General features: G+C 52.7%; 1 protein-coding gene across 7 annotated transcripts in view; it reads left to right on the top strand.

The window, feature by feature from the left end:
- Window positions 1-17,994, top strand: part of LOC110485936 (regulatory-associated protein of mTOR) — a 202,750-nt gene that overhangs the window by 164,611 nt on the left and 20,145 nt on the right. For 4 of the 7 annotated variants that reach the window (XM_036940604.1, XM_036940600.1, XM_036940603.1 and 1 more), the window contains exons 23-26: window positions 671-801; window positions 1,016-1,208; window positions 1,648-1,758; window positions 6,111-6,216. In XM_036940604.1, the coding sequence (XP_036796499.1) occupies window positions 671-801; window positions 1,016-1,208; window positions 1,648-1,758; window positions 6,111-6,216 (541 nt within the window). The remainder of the gene's footprint in view (window positions 1-670; window positions 802-1,015; window positions 1,209-1,647; window positions 1,759-6,110; window positions 6,217-17,994) is intronic. The other 3 variants (XM_036940605.1, XM_036940602.1, XM_036940601.1) reach the window with 1 other exon arrangement.

The following is a 17,994-nucleotide window of genomic DNA, read 5'->3' as shown; positions in this document are numbered from 1 at the left end:
TTTTAATGAAGCGCTCGCCTGCAAACACAAGTAATTGATGCTGCCGCAACCCACCCACACACACACACACACACACACACACACACACGTATCGTAGTAAACGCAAAACTCACATACACACACTACCACTGGTAATTAGCATAGAAATCAAATCAAAAGGCAATTCCAGATGGTAGAATGTGTTTGTTTGCTGGTGTTAACTGGATCTCCTAAAGCCAACCAGGTTTTTCTCTCTGCTCTGGCTTTTTGTAAACAACTCGCTGTTATTCATCAGCTTTCCCTTATTGAGTTTGTTTTACTCTCCTCTGGTGAATAGCTGTTACAGTGTATACTGGCGTTGATTCTGTTCTTGATCGGTGCAGTACCGGGAGGATTTCAAGGTGTCTGGCTGTTGCTGGTGTTGTTGTATAGATCATTTGTTGAAGGGTAATATGTTGAAATACAGTAGAAGTTCACCCAACTGTTCAAGTTACAGAACATAGGACAGTAAGTTTCCTGACAAAGTATGGTGTAGCCTGTTTGCTTATGTTTTATGTTACATTGAGCTCTTCATGGCTATTTTCATTCCTCTGTTTTTGTACTCCTGCTCTCTCTTCTCCTCCTGTCTCCCTCTTCTCCTCCTGTCTCCGGTCTCTCCATCTCTCTTCTCCTCCTGTCGCCGGTCTCTCAGGCCCTGTCTCTGTCTCTGTCTCCCCAGGCCACTATGAACGCTCGGCCCCAGAGGATCCTGGACTCTGGCTCTCTCACCCAGTCGGCCCCCGCCAGCCCCACCAGCAAGGGGGCACACATCCACCAGGCAGGGTGAGTGACATGCACACACACAAGATGCACGCTCAACTCATATTACACACAGTCCTCGTATTCTTAACCCTACCAGGAATATTGGCGTAGCAGACTCACACACACACACACACACACACACTACTTTACGTCCACCGTCCTCATTTTCTCACCAATGCTCTCCTGCCACCTACACTAACCTCCCTCTCCCTCCCAAATCTGCCTCTTCCCCCAGTGGTTCTCCCCCCATGCCCAGTGCCAGCAGCTCCAGTCTGACCAACGAGGTGCCCAAACCCCCGACACGTGGTGGAGAACAGCTCCCCACGCGACCCCCCTACACCCCCACGCTGGGCGGACAGGCCCCCCACTCCCACCAGTTCCCCCGCACGCGCAAGATGTTCGACAAGGGGCCCTCCGGCTCTGAACAGGTACCCTGACGTCTAAGAACTCATTTCTGTTTAACTGGTTTCTTAAGGAAAAACGTAAGAACTTGTTGAGGGACAGCGACTTTAACTTTCTTCCGAAGTCGATAGTAAAAAGGAAGACGGGGCAGTTGAGAAATGAGGTCTCAGAACTCCACTAGCATACCCATTTAAACAAGAATGTTATGCTAACTACCTCAATTGCTCAATGAATGCTTCTGCAGAACTTCTTTAGCTTTACTTGCTTAATTTTAGTCAATTTAGTCTGTTTGATTAATTACGAAAGAGAACTCCCAGACACTTATTTTTGGATGATCTTTTACAGTGAATTCTGAGAGTGAGGTGGTGTGTATTGGTGGTAGTGTGTTTAAAATGAGAATATTTTTAATTTTGTGTGTGTGTGTGTGTGTGTGTGTGTGTGTGTGTGTGTGTGTGTGTGTGTCAGGCCGGGGATGATGCAGATGACCCAGGAGGTCACAAGGCCTACATGAATGCCAACCTGTCTACAGGGCTGTGTGACTGGAGCGCCAAGTACTTTGCTCAGCCTGTTATGAAGGTACTGTACTACACTTCTCTCTCTCTCTCTCTTTCTATTTTCATCCCTCTTTCTTTCTCTCTCACACTCTCGCTCTCACACTCTCTCTCTTGCCGTCCCTCCTGCGCGCGCGCGCTGTAGTGTGTCTTCAGTACCTGTTCAAGGAATCTGTTTAGGCTGTTACAGCACCTGACCTTCCTTTGATGGTCAGAGGAAGCAGCTGAGTCATGTGTATGGCTGTCTCCACACATACACACACACACGCACACACACGCACATGCGTGCACACACACACATTCTCACACACAGTTATAACTATAATGCAGTTATAGGAGCCGCTACACCCTCCAACGCTTTCTCAAACCAGCCTTTCATCTCTCCATCCTCTCCTCTGGAAGAAAGAAGAGAAAAATAAACGTTGTCAGCTCGTCTTGACTTTGCCAAACTGACTCGGGTCTGGAGGTGAGAGAGGGAAAGAGAGAGACGGATGGTGAGAGACTGTAGGTGGAAAAGAGAGAAGGGTCTTGAGAAACAGTACAGAGAGGCAGGAACAAAGTGGGGACATGGTATAGAAGGGGTGATGGGGTGAGTTGAGACGGATGAGAGAGAGGGAAGAGAGAGGGAGAGGTATGCACTTTGCAGAAGTACAAATGAGAAAGCTGTGTTTGCAATTTCTGGAATGCTCCCATAAAGATCCTTTGTGTCTGAAAGTCTGTACACAGGTTATCATATCAATGTGTCAGCAGTACGAGGTGTGTGTGTATAACCATTAGCAGAGCTTTTGTGTGGGGGGGTGTCTCCCTCCTTTCTCAGACAGGGTCATTGTACAGTCAGTGTGTAATGTCCCACATTAGTGGCTGAGATATCCATATAGGGCTGAGATATCCATATAGGGCTGAGATATCCATATAGGGCTGAGATATCCATTTAGGGCTGAGATATCCATATAGGGCTGAGATATCCATATAGGGCTGAGATATCCATATCGCATTTTTTTTTGCGCCATGAATGTAACATTCAAATGTAATAAGGATCCCCTGGGAAACTGACCAACACTTTGGTGCCTACCCTATCACAACTTCTACTGTACCTGGCTTTTTTCATTCAATGTCATGCTAATTAGATTATTAGCCCATATCCTGCAGCCCTAGCTGAGACCCAGCATCATGACAGCCTCTCACCTTGACACACACACCTACACACACACACTCATCAGCTCTGACTGAGGCCGGCCTTCGTGTCTTAGCACTGTAGAGATGTCCAAGCAAACAGTGACTTGCACACGCTATTTCCTTTAATTAATCATTATTTTTCTATCCCCCTTCCACTCTTTCTCTCTCCCCTTTTACCCTCTTTCTCTCCCCCCTTTTTTACTCTCTCTCCCCCCCCCCCCCCCTTCTACTCTTTCTCTCCACCCTTCTACTCGCTCTCTCTCTACCATCCCTGTCTCGCTCCACCCCTCTCCAGCTGTCCCTCCCTCCACCCCTCTACATGTTATGTCACTGTGAGTGCTTGGTGGTGATTACCAGAGCATATGAATCCACATGCGGTTGCAGCTGCAGTAGCAGTCAGTGGCTGTGTCCGAAATGGCTCCCTATCCCCTAGAAAACGCACTATGGGCCCTGGTCAAAAGTACATAGGGACTAGGGTGCCATTTGGGATGCAATCAGTGTGTGGCTGCTCTGTTAGTGTTTAGTATTCAGAGGGCAGAGCAGGGAGCCTGGTGGGGCATGTACTTAATAAGCAGCAACAGTCTGGCCTCACAACCCTCCACCATTACACTCCATTACAGCCTTTCTCTGTGCATTACCAGCCCTGTCCATAATGCTAATGGTTACAGCTATACACACAGGGACATGTACGCACACACGGACGCACAGAAACAGACATGCACACACCTCCACTTAGAAACACACACAGATCTACACACAAATGCATGCATGCACAGACACGCGTACACACACGGAAACACTCCAACTCAATCCCTTCCTTGCCCTCTGCAATTACAACAGACGACCTCCATTGATGTTCGCTAATGATTTTCCCCCTGTCAGGGACTAAGGGTTGGAGGAAACCCCTCAACACAACCTGAGAGGCAGCCCTCAGAAAGAGAGGGATGAATGGATGGCGAGAAAGAGGGGGCTATGGGAGTGTGAGGGAGGAGAAAACCCCTCAACACAGCCTGAGGCAGCCCTCAGAAAGAGAGGGATGAATGGATGGAGAGAAACAGGGGGCTATGGGAGTGTGAGGGAGGAGAAAACCCCTCAACACAACCTGAGGCAGCCCTCAGAGAGGTGATGGATGGATGGAGAGCGAGGGAAGGAGGGAGGTGTTAAGGAATGGATAGAGGGGGAGGAGAGATGAGAGGACAAGCAAGGATAGAGCTTTTAACACTTCAAGCCTACGAGGCGATCCTCTTCATTTATCTCATTAACCCATCATTCCAAAGAATGGGATGACAGAACGAGAGGAGAGGGTGAGATAAGAGTGTTAGATGGGCAGGAAGAGGATGAGGGTGGTTTGAAACGTGGGAGAGAACACTTAGCAGCCTGAGAGGCCACCATGTTCATTTAGCCCAGTATCAAGAAGCTCTTGTCTTTATGCAAGACCATGAAGGAGTATAATTGGAGGGGAGCGAGAGGAAGGGAAGCAAGTGTCTTCCTCTTTTAGCGCTGTAACCACTTCCAGTTTAGACCTGCTTCTACCCTATTCAATCTAATAGAAATACAACGGGTACAGTTGAGGTCGGACGTTTACATACACCGTAGCCAAATACATTTAAACTCAGTTTTTCACAATTCCTGGCATTTAATCCGAGTAAAAATTCCCTGTTTTCGGTCAGTTAGGATCACCATTTTATTTTAAGAATGTGACATGTCAGATTAATAGTAGAGAGAATTATTGATTTCAGCTTTTATTTCTTTCATCACATTCCCACTGGGTCAGAAGTTTACATAAACTCAATTAGTATTTTGGTTGCATTGCCTTTAAATTGTTTAACTTGGGTCAAACGTTTCAGGTAGCCTTCCACAAGCTTCCCACAATAAGTTGGGTGAATTTTGGCCCATTCCTCCTGACAGAGCTGGTGTAATTGAGTCAGGTTTGTCGACCTCCCTGTTCGCACACACTTTTCAGTATTGCCCACAAATCTTCAATAGGATTGAGGTCAGGGCTTTGTGATGGCCACTCCAATACCTTGACTTTGTTGTCCTTAAGCCATTTTGCCACAACTTTTGAAGTCTGCTTGGGGTCATTGTCCATTTGGAAGATCCATTTGCGACCAAGTGTTAACTTCCTGACTGATGTCTTGAGATGTTGCTTCAATATAACCACATACTTTTCCTCCCTCATGATGCCACTATTTTGTGAGGTGCACCAGTCCCTCCTGCAGCAAAGCACCCCCACAACATGATGCTGCCACCCCTGTGCTTGACTGTTGGGATGGTGTTCTTCGGCTTGCAAGCATCCCCCTTTTTCCTCCAAACATAATGATGGTCATTATGGCCAAACAGTTCTATTTTTGTTTCCTCAGACCAGTGGACATTTCTCCAAATAGTACGATCTTTGTCTCCATGTGCAGTTGCAAACCGTAGTCTGGCTTTTTTATGGCGGTTTTGGAGCAGTGGCTTCTTACTTGCTGAGCAGCCTTTCAGGTTTTGCCGATATAAGACTCGTTTTACCGTGGATATAAATACTTTTGTACCAGTTTCCTCCAGCATCTTCACCAAGGTCCTTTGCTGTTGTTCTGGGATTGATTTGCATTTTTCGCACAAAAGTACGTTCATCTCTAGGAGACAGAACGCATCTCCTTCCTGAGTGGTATGATGGCTGTGTGGTCCCATGGTGTTTATACTTGCATACTATTGTTTGTACAGATGAACGTGGTACCTTCAGGCGTTTGTAAATTGCTCCCAAGGATGAAGCAGACTTGTGGAGGTCTCCAATTTTTGGCTGATTTCTTTTGATTTTCCCATTATGTTAAGCAAAGAGGCACTGAGTTTGAAGGTAGGCTTTGAAATACATCCACAGGTACACCTCTATATGACTCAAATGATGTCAATTAGCCTATCAGAAGCTTCTAAAGCCATGACATCATTTTCTGGAATTTCCAAGCTGTTTTTCAAGGCACAGTCAACTTAGTGTATGTAAACTTCTGACCCACTGGAATTGTGATAGTGAATTATAAGTGAAATAATCTGTCTGTTAACAATTGTTTGAAAATGTACTTGTCATGCACATAGTAGACATCCTAACTGACTTGCCAAAACTATAGTTTGTTAACAAGAAATTTGTGGATTGGTTGAAAAACGAGTTTTAATGACTCCAACCTAAGTGTATGTGAACTTTTTCTCGCTCTCTTTCTCTCTCTCTAGATTCCAGAGGAGCATGATGTGGAGAGTCAGGTGAGGAAAGAGAGGGAGTGGAGGTTCCTGAGGAACGCCCGCGTTCGAAAACAGAGCCAACGCATCACGCAGAGAGGTGACACACACAAACACTATGCATAGCTACACATAAATACACAGATCCACGATGCATCGCTACACACACTTGTGTAGATTTGCTGTCACTCACCCACAGTATAGAAGAACAAAAAACTGTGCCCATGCACATGTCATACATACCTTGGCAGAGGGATAGGGAGATATTTGAAGAGTGAAACACACCAGTGAGGGGAACATGAGTATGCATATGAAGTTAGTGGGTTCGAGGATCTATTGGAATCCCCCCCTGTTCCAAAAGCTCCAACACACACACACACACACACTACACACACACATTAAAGACCCCAGGCTTCAGCGCAGCTCCCCAGCTCCCCCTTTGAAGTCAGAGCCTGCTCAAACAGAATGGCTAACACTCCCACGTCACTGCCAGCTCCTACAACACACATGGGCGTACGCACACACACACACACACACACACACACACACAGGATACACACACGCACGCTCACGAGTCCATTGGCGTCAGAGCTGAGGCTCACATACGCATGTATCGCTCTCTCCCCTTTTAACCATCCCTTTCTGCCATCCTCTAATGTTGAGAGACTGAAAGATCAGGGCTGCCCTCATTCATTCTCCTGCCTCTGGGGAGATGGACAGACAGAGAAAAGACAGGGGGAGGGAGGGGGTACATTTGAAGAGAAAGGGTGGGAGACAGATAGGGGGAGTTAGAGGGTGACAAAGAATAGAGAGGGAGGAGTAGAGACTGAGGGGGTGAGAAAGACAAGTAAAACTTGATAGAGGGTCAAGAGTGGGGAAGAAAAAAAACAGGGAAGGCAACAGACATGAAAGTAGAGAGCCGGGGAACAGACATGAAAGTAGAGAGCCGGGGAACACGGAGAAAGGAAATTAGAGAGCCGGGGAACACGGAGACAGGAAAGTAGAGAGCCGGGGAACACGGAGACAGGAAAGTAGAGAGCCGGGGAACACAGAGACAGGAAAGTAGAGAGCCGGGGAACAGAGACAGGAAAGAAGAGAGCCGGGGAACAGAGCCGGGGAACGGAGACAGGAAAGTAGAGAGCCCGGGGAACAGAGACAAGAAAGTAGAGAGCCGGGGAACGGAGACAGGAAAGAAGAGAGCCGGCGAACAGAGACAGGAAAGTAGAGAGCCGGGGAACAGAGACAGGAAAGTAGAGAGCCGGGGAACAGAGACAGGAAAGTAGAGAGCCGGGGAACAGAGACAGGAAAGTAGAGAGCCGGGGAACAGAGACAGGAAAGTAGAGAGCCGGGAACACAGAGACAGGAAAGTAGAGAGCCGGGGAACGGAGACAGGAAAGTAGAGAGCCGGGGAACAGAGCCGGGGAACGGAGACAGGAAAGTAGAGAGCCCGGGGAACAGAGACAAGAAAGTAGAGAGCCGGGGAACGGAGACAGGAAAGAAGAGAGCCGGCGAACAGAGACAGGAAAGTAGAGAGCCGGGGAACAGAGACAGGAAAGTAGAGAGCCGGGGAACAGAGACAGGAAAGTAGAGAGCCGGGGAACAGAGACAGGAAAGTAGAGAGCCGGGGAACACAGAGACAGGAAAGTAGAGAGCCGGGGAAAACGGAGACAGGAAAGTAGAGAGCCGGGGAACAGAGACCGGAAAGTAGAGAGCCGGGGAACAGAGACAGGAAAGTAGAGAGCCGGGGAACAGAGACAGGAAAGTAGAGAGCCGGGGAACACAGAGACAGGAAAGTAGAGAGCCGGGGAACACAGAGACAGGAAAGTAGAGAGCCGGGGAACAGAGCCGGGGAACGGAGACAGGAAAGTAGAGAGCCCGGGGAACAGAGACAAGAAAGTAGAGAGCCGGCGAACAGAGACAGGAAAGTAGAGAGCCGGGGAACAGAGACAGGAAAGTAGAGAGACGGGGAACAGAGACAGGAAAGAAGAGAGCCGGGGAACAGAGACAGGAAAGAAGAGAGCCGGGGAACACGGAGACAGGAAAGTAGAGAGCCGGGGAACACGGAGACAGGAAAGTAGAGAGCCGGGGAACACGGAGACAGGAAAGTAAAGAGCCGGGGAACACGGAGACAGGAAAGTAGAGAGCCGGGGAACAGAGACAGGAAAGTAGAGAGCCGGGGAACAGAGACGGGGAACAGAGACAGGAAAGAAGAGAGCCGGGGAACAGAGACAGGAAAGTAGAGAGCCGGGGAACAGAGACAGGAAAGTAGAGAGCCGGGGAACAGAGACAGGAAAGAAGAGAGCCGGGGAACACGGAGACAGGAAAGTAGAGAGCCGGGGAACAGAGACAGGAAAGTAGAGAGCCGGGGAACAGAGACAGGAAAGTAGAGAGCCGGGGAACACGGAGACAGGAAAGTAGAGAGCCGGGGAACACGGAGACAGGAAAGTAGAGAGCCGGGGAACAGAGACAGGAAAGTAGAGAGCCGGGGAACAGAGACGGGGAACAGAGACAGGAAAGAAGAGAGCCGGGGAACAGACACAGGAAAGAAGAGAGCCGGGGAACACGGAGACAGGAAAGTAGAGAGCCGGGGAACACGGAGACAGGAAAGTAGAGAGCCGGGGAACACGGAGACAGGAAAGTAGAGAGCCGGGGAACACGGAGACAGGAAAGTAGAGAGCCGGGGAACAGAGACAGGAAAGAAGAGAGCCGGGGAACACGGACACAGTTAAGTAGAGAGCCGGGGAACACGGAGACAGGAAAGTAGAGAGCCGGGGAACAGAGACCGGAAAGTAGAGAGCCGGGGAACAGAGACAGGAAAGTAGAGAGCCGGGGAACACAGAGACCGGAAAGTAGAGAGCCGGGGAACACAGAGACAGGAAAGTAGAGAGCCGGGGAACAGAGACAGGAAAGAAGAGAGCCGGGGAACAGAGCCGGGGAACGGAGACAGGAAAGTAGAGAGCCCGGGGAACAGAGACAGGAAAGTAGAGAGCCGGGGAACAGAGACAGGAAAGTAGAGAGCCGGGGAACAGAGACAGGAAAGTAGAGAGCCGGGGAACACAGAGACAGGAAAGTAGAGAGCCGGGGAACAGAGACAGGAAAGAAGAGAGCCGGGGAACAGAGACAGGAAAGTAGAGAGCCGGGGAACAGAGACAGGAAAGAAGAGAGCCGGGGAACACGGAGACAGGAAAGAAGAGATCCGGGGAACACGGAGACAGGAAAGTAGAGAGCCGGGGAACAGAGACGGGGAACAGAGACAGGAAAGAAGAGAGCCGGGGAACAGAGACAGGAAAGAAGAGAGCCGGGGAAGAGAGACAGGAAAGAAGAGAGCCGGGGAACACGGACACAGGAAAGTAGAGAGCCGGGGAACACGGAGACAGGAAAGTAGAGAGCCGGGGAACAGAGACCGGAAAGTAGAGAGCCGGGGAACGGAGACAGGAAAGTAGAGAGCCGGGGAACAGAGACAGGAAAGTAGAGAGCCGGGGAACGGAGACAGGAAAGTAGAGAGCCGGGGAACGGAGACAGGAAAGTAGAGAGCCGGGGAACGGAGACAGGAAAGTAGAGAGCCGGGGAACGGAGACAGGAAAGTAGAGAGCCGGGGAACACGGAGACAGGAAAGTAGAGAGCCGGGGAACACGGAGACAGGAAAATAGAGAGCCGGGGAACACGGAGACAGGAAAGTAGAGAGCCGGGGAACAGAGACAGGAAAGAAGAGAGCCGGGGAACAGAGCCGGGGAACGGAGTAGGAAAGTAGAGAGCCCGGGGAACAGAGACAAGAAAGTAGAGAGCCGGGGAACGGAGACAGGAAAGAAGAGAGCCGGCGAACAGAGACAGGAAAGTAGAGAGCCGGGGAACAGAGACAGGAAAGTAGAGAGCCGGGGAACAGAGACAGGAAAGTAGAGAGCCGGGGAACAGAGACAGGAAAGTAGAGAGCCGGGGAACACAGAGACAGGAAAGTAGAGAGCCGGGGAACAGAGACAGGAAAGAAGAGAGCCGGGGAACACGGAGACAGGAAAGTAGAGAGCCGGGGAACAGAGATAGGAAAGTAGAGAGCCGGGGAGCAGAGACGGGGAACAGAGACAGGAAAGAAGAGAGCCGGGGAACAGAGACAGGAAAGTAGAGAGCCGGAGAACAGAGACAGGAAAGTAGAGAGCTGGGGAACAGAGACGGGGAACAGAGACAGGAAAGAAGAGAGCCGGGGAACAGAGACAGGAAAGTAGAGAGCCGGGGAACAGAGACGGGGAACAGAGACAGGAAAGAAGAGAGCCGGGGAACAGAGACAGGAAAGTAGAGAGCCGGGGAACAGAGACAGGAAAGTAGAGAGCCGGGGAACAGAGACAGGAAAGAAGAGAGCCGGGGAACACGGAGACAGGAAAGTAGAGAGCCGGGGAACAGAGACAGGAAAGTAGAGAGCCGGGGAACAGAGACAGGAAAGTAGAGAGCCGGGGAACACGGAGACAGGAAAGTAGAGAGCCGGGGAACACGGAGACAGGAAAGTAGAGAGCCGGGGAACAGAGACAGGAAAGTAGAGAGCCGGGGAACAGAGACGGGGAACAGAGACAGGAAAGAAGAGAGCCGGGGAACAGACACAGGAAAGAAGAGAGCCGGGGAACACGGAGACAGGAAAGTAGAGAGCCGGGGAACACGGAGACAGGAAAGTAGAGAGCCGGGGAACACGGAGACAGGAAAGTAGAGAGCCGGGGAACAGAGACAGGAAAGAAGAGAGCCGGGGAACACGGACACAGTTAAGTAGAGAGCCGGGGAACACGGAGACAGGAAAGTAGAGAGCCGGGGAACAGAGACCGGAAAGTAGAGAGCCGGGGAACAGAGACAGGAAAGTAGAGAGCCGGGGAACACAGAGACCGGAAAGTAGAGAGCCGGGGAACACAGAGACAGGAAAGTAGAGAGCCGGGGAACAGAGACAGGAAAGAAGAGAGCCGGGGAACAGAGCCGGGGAACGGAGACAGGAAAGTAGAGAGCCCGGGGAACAGAGACAAGAAAGTAGAGAGCCGGGGAACGGAGACAGGAAAGAAGAGAGCCGGCGAACAGAGACAGGAAAGTAGAGAGCCGGGGAACAGAGACAGGAAAGTAGAGAGCCGGGGAACAGAGACAGGAAAGAAGAGAGCCGGGGAACAGAGACAGGAAAGTAGAGAGCCGGGGAACAGAGACAGGAAAGAAGAGAGCCGGGAAACACGGAGACAGGAAAGAAGAGAGCCGGGGAACACGGAGACAGGAAAGTAGAGAGCCGGGGAACAGAGACGGGGAACAGAGACAGGAAAGAAGAGAGCCGGGGAACAGAGACAGGAAAGAAGAGAGCCGGGGACTAGAGACAGGAAAGAAGAGAGCCGGGGAACACGGACACAGGAAAGTAGAGAGCCGGGGAACACGGAGACAGGAAAGTAGAGAGCCGGGGAACAGAGACCGGAAAGTAGAGAGCCGGGGAACGGAGACAGGAAAGTAGAGAGCCGGGGAACAGAGACAGGAAAGCAGAGAGCCGGGGAACGGAGACAGGAAAGTAGAGAGCCGGGGAACGGAGACAGGAAAGTAGAGAGCCGGGGAACGGAGACAGGAAAGTAGAGAGCCGGGGAACAGAGACAGGAAAGTAGAGAGCCGGGGAACACAGAGACAGGAAAGTAGAGAGCCGGGGAACAGAGACAGGAAAGAAGAGAGCCGGGGAACACGGAGACAGGAAAGTAGAGAGCCGGGGAACAGAGATAGGAAAGTAGAGAGCCGGGGAGCAGAGACGGGGAACAGAGACAGGAAAGAAGAGAGCCGGGGAACAGAGACAGGAAAGTAGAGAGCCGGGGAACAGAGACAGGAAAGTAGAGAGCCGGGGAACAGAGACAGGAAAGAAGAGAGCCGGGGAACAGAGACAGGAAAGTAGAGAGCCGGGGAACACGGAGACAGGAAAGAAGAGAGCCGGGGAACACGGAGACAGGAAAGTAGAGAGCCGGGGAACAGAGACAGGAAAGTAGAGAGCCGGGGAACAGAGACGGGGAACAGAGACAGGAAAGAAGAGAGCCGGGTAACACGGAGACAGGAAAGTAGAGAGCCGGGGAACAGAGACGGGGAACAGAGACAGGAAAGAAGAGAGCCGGGGAACAGAGACAGGAAAGAAGAGAGCCGGGGAACAGACACAGGAAAGAAGAGAGCCGGGGAACACGGAGACAGGAAAGTAGAGAGCCGGGCAACACGGAGACAGGAAAGTAGAGAGCCGGGGAACACGGAGACAGGAAAGTAGAGAGCCGGGGAACACGGAGACAGGAAAGTAGAGAGCCGGGGAACAGAGACAGGAAAGTAGAGAGCCGGGGAACAGAGACAGGAAAGAAGAGAGCCGGGGAACACGGACACAGGAAAGTAGAGAGCCGGGGAACACGGAGACAGGAAAGTAGAGAGCCGGGGAACAGAGACCGGAGAGTAGAGAGCCGGGGAACAGAGACAGGAAAGTAGAGAGCCGGGGAACACAGAGACAGGAAAGTAGAGAGCCGGGGAACACAGAGACAGGAAAGTAGAGAGCCGGGGAACAGAGACAGGAAAGAAGAGAGCCGGGGAACAGAGCCGGGGAACGGAGACAGGAAAGTAGAGAGCCCGGGGAACAGAGACAAGAAAGTAGAGAGCCGGGGAACGGAGACAGGAAAGAAGAGAGCCGGCGAACAGAGACAGGAAAGTAGAGAGCCGGGGAACAGAGACAGGAAAGTAGAGAGCCGGGGAACAGAGACAGGAAAGTAGAGAGCCGGGGAACAGAGACAGGAAAGTAGAGAGCAGGGGAACACAGAGACAGGAAAGTAGAGAGCCGGGGAACGGAGACAGGAAAGTAGAGAGCCGGGGAACAGAGACAGGAAAGTAGAGAGCCGGGGAACGGAGACAGGAAAGTAGAGAGCCGGGGAACAGAGACAGGAAAGTAGAGAGCCGGGAACGGAGACAGGAAAGTAGAGAGCCGGGGAACGGAGACAGGAAAGTAGAGAGCCGGGGAACGGAGACAGGAAAGTAGAGAGCCGGGGAACACGGAGACAGGAAAGTAGAGAGCCGTGGAACACGGAGACAGGAAAGTAGAGAGCCGGGGAACACGGAGACAGGAAAGTAGAGAGCCGGGGAACACGGAGACAGGAAAGTAGAGAGCCGGGGAACACGGAGACAGGAAAGTAGAGAGCCGGGGAACACGGAGACAGGAAAGTAGAGAGCCGGGGAACAGAGACAGGAAAGAAGAGAGCCGGGGAACAGAGCCGGGGAACGGAGACAGGAAAGTAGAGAGCCCGGGGAACAGAGACAAGAAAGTAGAGAGCCGGGGAACGGAGACAGGAAAGAAGAGAGCCGGCGAACAGAGACAGGAAAGTAGAGAGCCGGGGAACAGAGACAGGAAAGTAGAGAGCCGGGGAACAGAGACAGGAAAGTAGAGAGCCGGGGAACAGAGACAGGAAAGTAGAGAGCCGGGGAACACAGAGACAGGAAAGTAGAGAGCCGGGGAACAGAGACGGGGAACAGAGACAGGAAAGAAGAGAGCCGGGGAACACGGAGACAGGAAAGTAGAGAGCCGGGGAACAGAGATAGGAAAGTAGAGAGCCGGGGAACAGAGACGGGGAACAGAGACAGGAAAGAAGAGAGCCGGGGAACAGAGACAGGAAAGAAGAGAGCCGGGGAACAGACACAGGAAAGAAGAGAGCCGGGGAACACGGACACAGGAAAGTAGAGAGCCGGGGAACACGGAGACAGGAAAGTAGAGAGCCGGGGAACAGAGACCGGAAAGTAGAGAGCCGGGGAACAGAGACAGGAAAGTAGAGAGCCGGGGAACACAGAGACAGGAAAGTAGAGAGCCGGGGAACACAGAGACAGGAAAGTAGAGAGCCGGGGAACACAGAGACAGGAAAGTAGAGAGCCGGGGAACACAGAGACAGGAAAGTAGAGAGCCGGGGAACAGAGACAGGAAAGAAGAGAGCCGGGGAACAGAGCCGGGGAACGGAGAAAGGAAAGTAGAGAGCCCGGGGAACAGAGACAAGAAAGTAGAGAGCCTGGGAACGGAGACAGGAAAGTAGAGAGCCGGGGAACAGAGACAGGAAAGTAGAGAGCCGGGGAACAGAGACAGGAAAGTAGAGAGCCGGGGAACAGAGACAGGAAAGTAGAGAGCCGGGGAACACAGAGACAGGAAAGTAGAGAGCCGGGGAACGGAGACAGGAAAGTAGAGAGCCGGGGAACAGAGACAGGAAAGTAGAGAGTCGGGGAACGGAGACAGGAAAGTAGAGAGTCGGGGAACGGAGACAGGAAAGTAGAGAGCCGGGGAACGGAGACGGGAAAGTAGAGAGCCGGGGAATGGAGACGGGAAAGTAGAGAGCCGGGGAACGGAGACGGGAAAGTAGAGAGCCGGGGAACGGAGACGGGAAAGTAGAGAGCCGGGGAACGGAGACAGGAAAGTAGAGAGCCGGGGAACACGGAGACAGGAAAGTAGAGAGCCGCGGAACACGGAGACAGGAAAGTAGAGAGCCGGGGAACACGGAGACAGGAAAGTAGAGAGCCGTGGAACACGGAGACAGGAAAGTAGAGAGCCGGGGAACACGGAGACAGGAAAGTAGAGAGCCGGGGAACGGAGACGGGAAAGTAGAGAGCCGGGGAACGGAGACGGGAAAGTATAGAGCCGGGGAACGGAGACAGGAAAGTAGAGAGCCGGGGAACACGGAGACAGGAAAGTAGAGAGCCGTGGAACACGGAGACAGGAAAGTAGAGAGCCGGGGAACACGGAGACAGGAAAGTAGAGAGCCGTGGAACACGGAGACAGGAAAGTAGAGAGCCGGGGAACACGGAGACAGGAAAGTAGAGAGACGGGGAACACGGAGACAGGAAAGTAGAGAGACGGGGAACACGGAGACAGGAAAGTAGAGAGCCGGGGAACACGGAGACAGGAAAGTAGAGAGCCGGGGAACACGGAGACAGGAAAGTAGAGAGCCGGGGAACAGAGACAGGAGAGTAGAGAGCCGGGGAACAGAGACAGGGAACAGAGACAGGAAAGAAGAGAGCCGGGGAACAGAGACAGGAAAGAAGAGAGCCGGGGAACAGAGACAGGAAAGAAGAGAGCCGGGGAACAGAGACAGGAAAGAAGAGAGCCGGGGAACAGAGACAGGAAAGTAGAGAGCCGGGGAACAGAGACAGGAAAGTAGAGAGCCGGGGAACAGAGACAGGAAAGTAGAGAGCCGGGGAACAGAGACAGGAAAGTAGAGAGCCGGGGAACAGAGACAGGAAAGTAGAGAGCCGGGGAACAGAGACAGGAAAGTAGAGAGCCGGGGAACAGAGACAGGAAAGTAGAGAGCCGGGGAACACAGAGACAGGAAAGTAGAGAGCCGGGGAACGGAGACAGGAAAGTAGAGAGCCGGGGAACACGGAGACAGGAAAGTAGAGAGCCGGGGAACACGGAGACAGGAAAGTAGAGAGCCGGGGAACAGAGACAGGAAAGAAGAGAGCCGGGGAACAGAGCCGGGGAACGGAGACAGGAAAGTAGAGAGCCCGGGGAACAGAGACAAGAAAGTAGAGAGCCGGGGAACGGAGACAGGAAAGAAGAGAGCCGGCGAACAGAGACAGGAAAGTAGAGAGCCGGGGAACAGAGACAGGAAAGTAGAGAGCCGGGGAACAGAGACAGGAAAGTAGAGAGCCGGGGAACAGAGACAGGAAAGTAGAGAGCCGGGGAACACAGAGACAGGAAAGTAGAGAGCCGGGGAACAGAGACAGGAAAGAAGAGAGCCGGGGAACACGGAGACAGGAAAGTAGAGAGCCGGGGAACAGAGATAGGAAAGTAGAGAGCCGGGGAACAGAGACGGGGAACAGAGACAGGAAAGAAGAGAGCCGGGGAACAGAGACAGGAAAGAAGAGAGCCGGGGAACAGACACAGGAAAGAAGAGAGCCGGGGAACACGGACACAGGAAAGTAGAGAGCCGGGGAACACGGAGACAGGAAAGTAGAGAGCCGGGGAACAGAGACCGGAAAGTAGAGAGCCGGGGAACAGAGACAGGAAAGTAGAGAGCCGGGGAACACAGAGACAGGAAAGTAGAGAGCCGGTGAACACAGAGACAGGAAAGTAGAGAGCCGGGGAACACAGAGACAGGAAAGTAGAGAGCCGGGGAACACAGAGACAGGAAAGTAGAGAGCCGGGGAACAGAGACAGGAAAGAAGAGAGCCGGGGAACAGAGCCGGGGAACGGAGACAGGAAAGTAGAGAGCCCGGGGAACAGAGACAAGAAAGTAGAGAGCCTGGGAACGGAGACAGGAAAGAAGAGAGCCGGCGAACAGAGACAGGAAAGTAGAGAGCCGGGGAACAGAGACAGGAAAGTAGAGAGCCGGGGAACAGAGACAGGAAAGTAGAGAGCCGTGGAACAGAGACAGGAAAGTAGAGAGCCGGGGAACACAGAGACAGGAAAGTAGAGAGCCGGGGAACGGAGACAGGAAAGTAGAGAGCCGGGGAACGGAGACAGGAAAGTAGAGAGTCGGGGAACGGAGACGGGAAAGTAGAGAGTCGGGGAACGGAGACGGGAAAGTAGAGAGCCGGGGAACGGAGACGGGAAAGTAGAGAGCCGGGGAACGGAGACGGGAAAGTAGAGAGCCGGGGAACGGAGACGGGAAAGTAGAGAGCCGGGGAACGGAGACGGGAAAGTAGAGAGCCGGGGAACGGAGACAGGAAAGTAGAGAGCCGGGGAACACGGAGACAGGAAAGTAGAGAGCCGGGGAACACGGAGACAGGAAAGTAGAGAGCCGGGGAACACGGAGACAGGAAAGTAGAGAGACGGGGAACACGGAGACAGGAAAGTAGAGAGACGGGGAACACGGAGACAGGAAAGTAGAGAGCCGGGGAACACGGAGACAGGAAAGTAGAGAGCCGGGGAAAACGGAGACAGGAAAGTAGAGAGCCGGGGAACAGAGACAGGAGAGTAGAGAGCCGGGGAACAGAGACGGGGAACAGAGACAGGAAAGAAGAGAGCCGGGGAACAGAGACAGGAAAGAAGAGAGCCGGGGAACAGAGACAGGAAAGAAGAGAGCCGGGGAACAGAGACAGGAAAGAAGAGAGCCGGGGAACAGAGACAGGAAAGTAGAGAGCCGGGGAACAGAGACAGGAAAGTAGAGAGCCGGGGAACAGAGACAGGAAAGTAGAGAGCCGGGGAACAGAGACAGGAAAGTAGAGAGCCGGGGAACAGAGACAGGAAAGTAGAGAGCCGGGGAACACAGAGACAGGAAAGTAGAGAGCCGGGGAACGGAGACAGGAAAGTAGAGAGCCGGGGAACACGGAGACAGGAAAGTAGAGAGCCGGGGAACACGGAGACAGGAAAGTAGAGAGCCGGGGAACACGGAGACAGGAAAGTAGAGAGCCGGGGAACACGGAGACAGGAAAGTAGAGAGCCGGGGAACACGGAGACAGGAAAGTAGAGAGCCGGGGAACAGAGACAGGAGAGTAGAGAGCCGGGGAACACAGAGACAGGAAAGTAGAGAGCCGGGGAACAGAGACGGGGAACAGAGACAGGAAAGAAGAGAGCCGGGGAACAGAGACAGGAAAGTAGAGAGCTGGGGAACAGAGACAGGAAAGTAGAGAGCCGGGGAACAGAGACAGGAAAGTACAGAGCCGGGGAACAGAGACAGGAAAGTAGAGAGCCGGGGAACACAGAGACAGGAAAGTAGAGAGCCGGGGAACAGAGACAGGAAAGAAGAGAGCCGGGGAACAGAGCCGGGGAACGGAGACAGGAAAGTAGAGAGCCGGGGAACGGAGACAGGAAAGTAGAGAGCCGGGGAACAGAGACAGGAAAGTAGAGAGCTGGGGAACACGGAGACAGGAAGGTAGAGAGCCGGGGAACAGAGACAGGAAAGTAGAGAGCCGGGGAACAGAGACGGGGAACAGAGACAGGAAAGAAGAGAGC

Source organism: Oncorhynchus mykiss, chromosome 13 (genome assembly GCF_013265735.2).
Source record: "Oncorhynchus mykiss isolate Arlee chromosome 13, USDA_OmykA_1.1, whole genome shotgun sequence".
Classification (NCBI taxonomy): Eukaryota; Metazoa; Chordata; class Actinopteri; order Salmoniformes; family Salmonidae; genus Oncorhynchus; species Oncorhynchus mykiss.
Note: the sequence above shows the minus strand (reverse complement) of the source record. Positions and strands in the feature narration are given on the sequence as shown.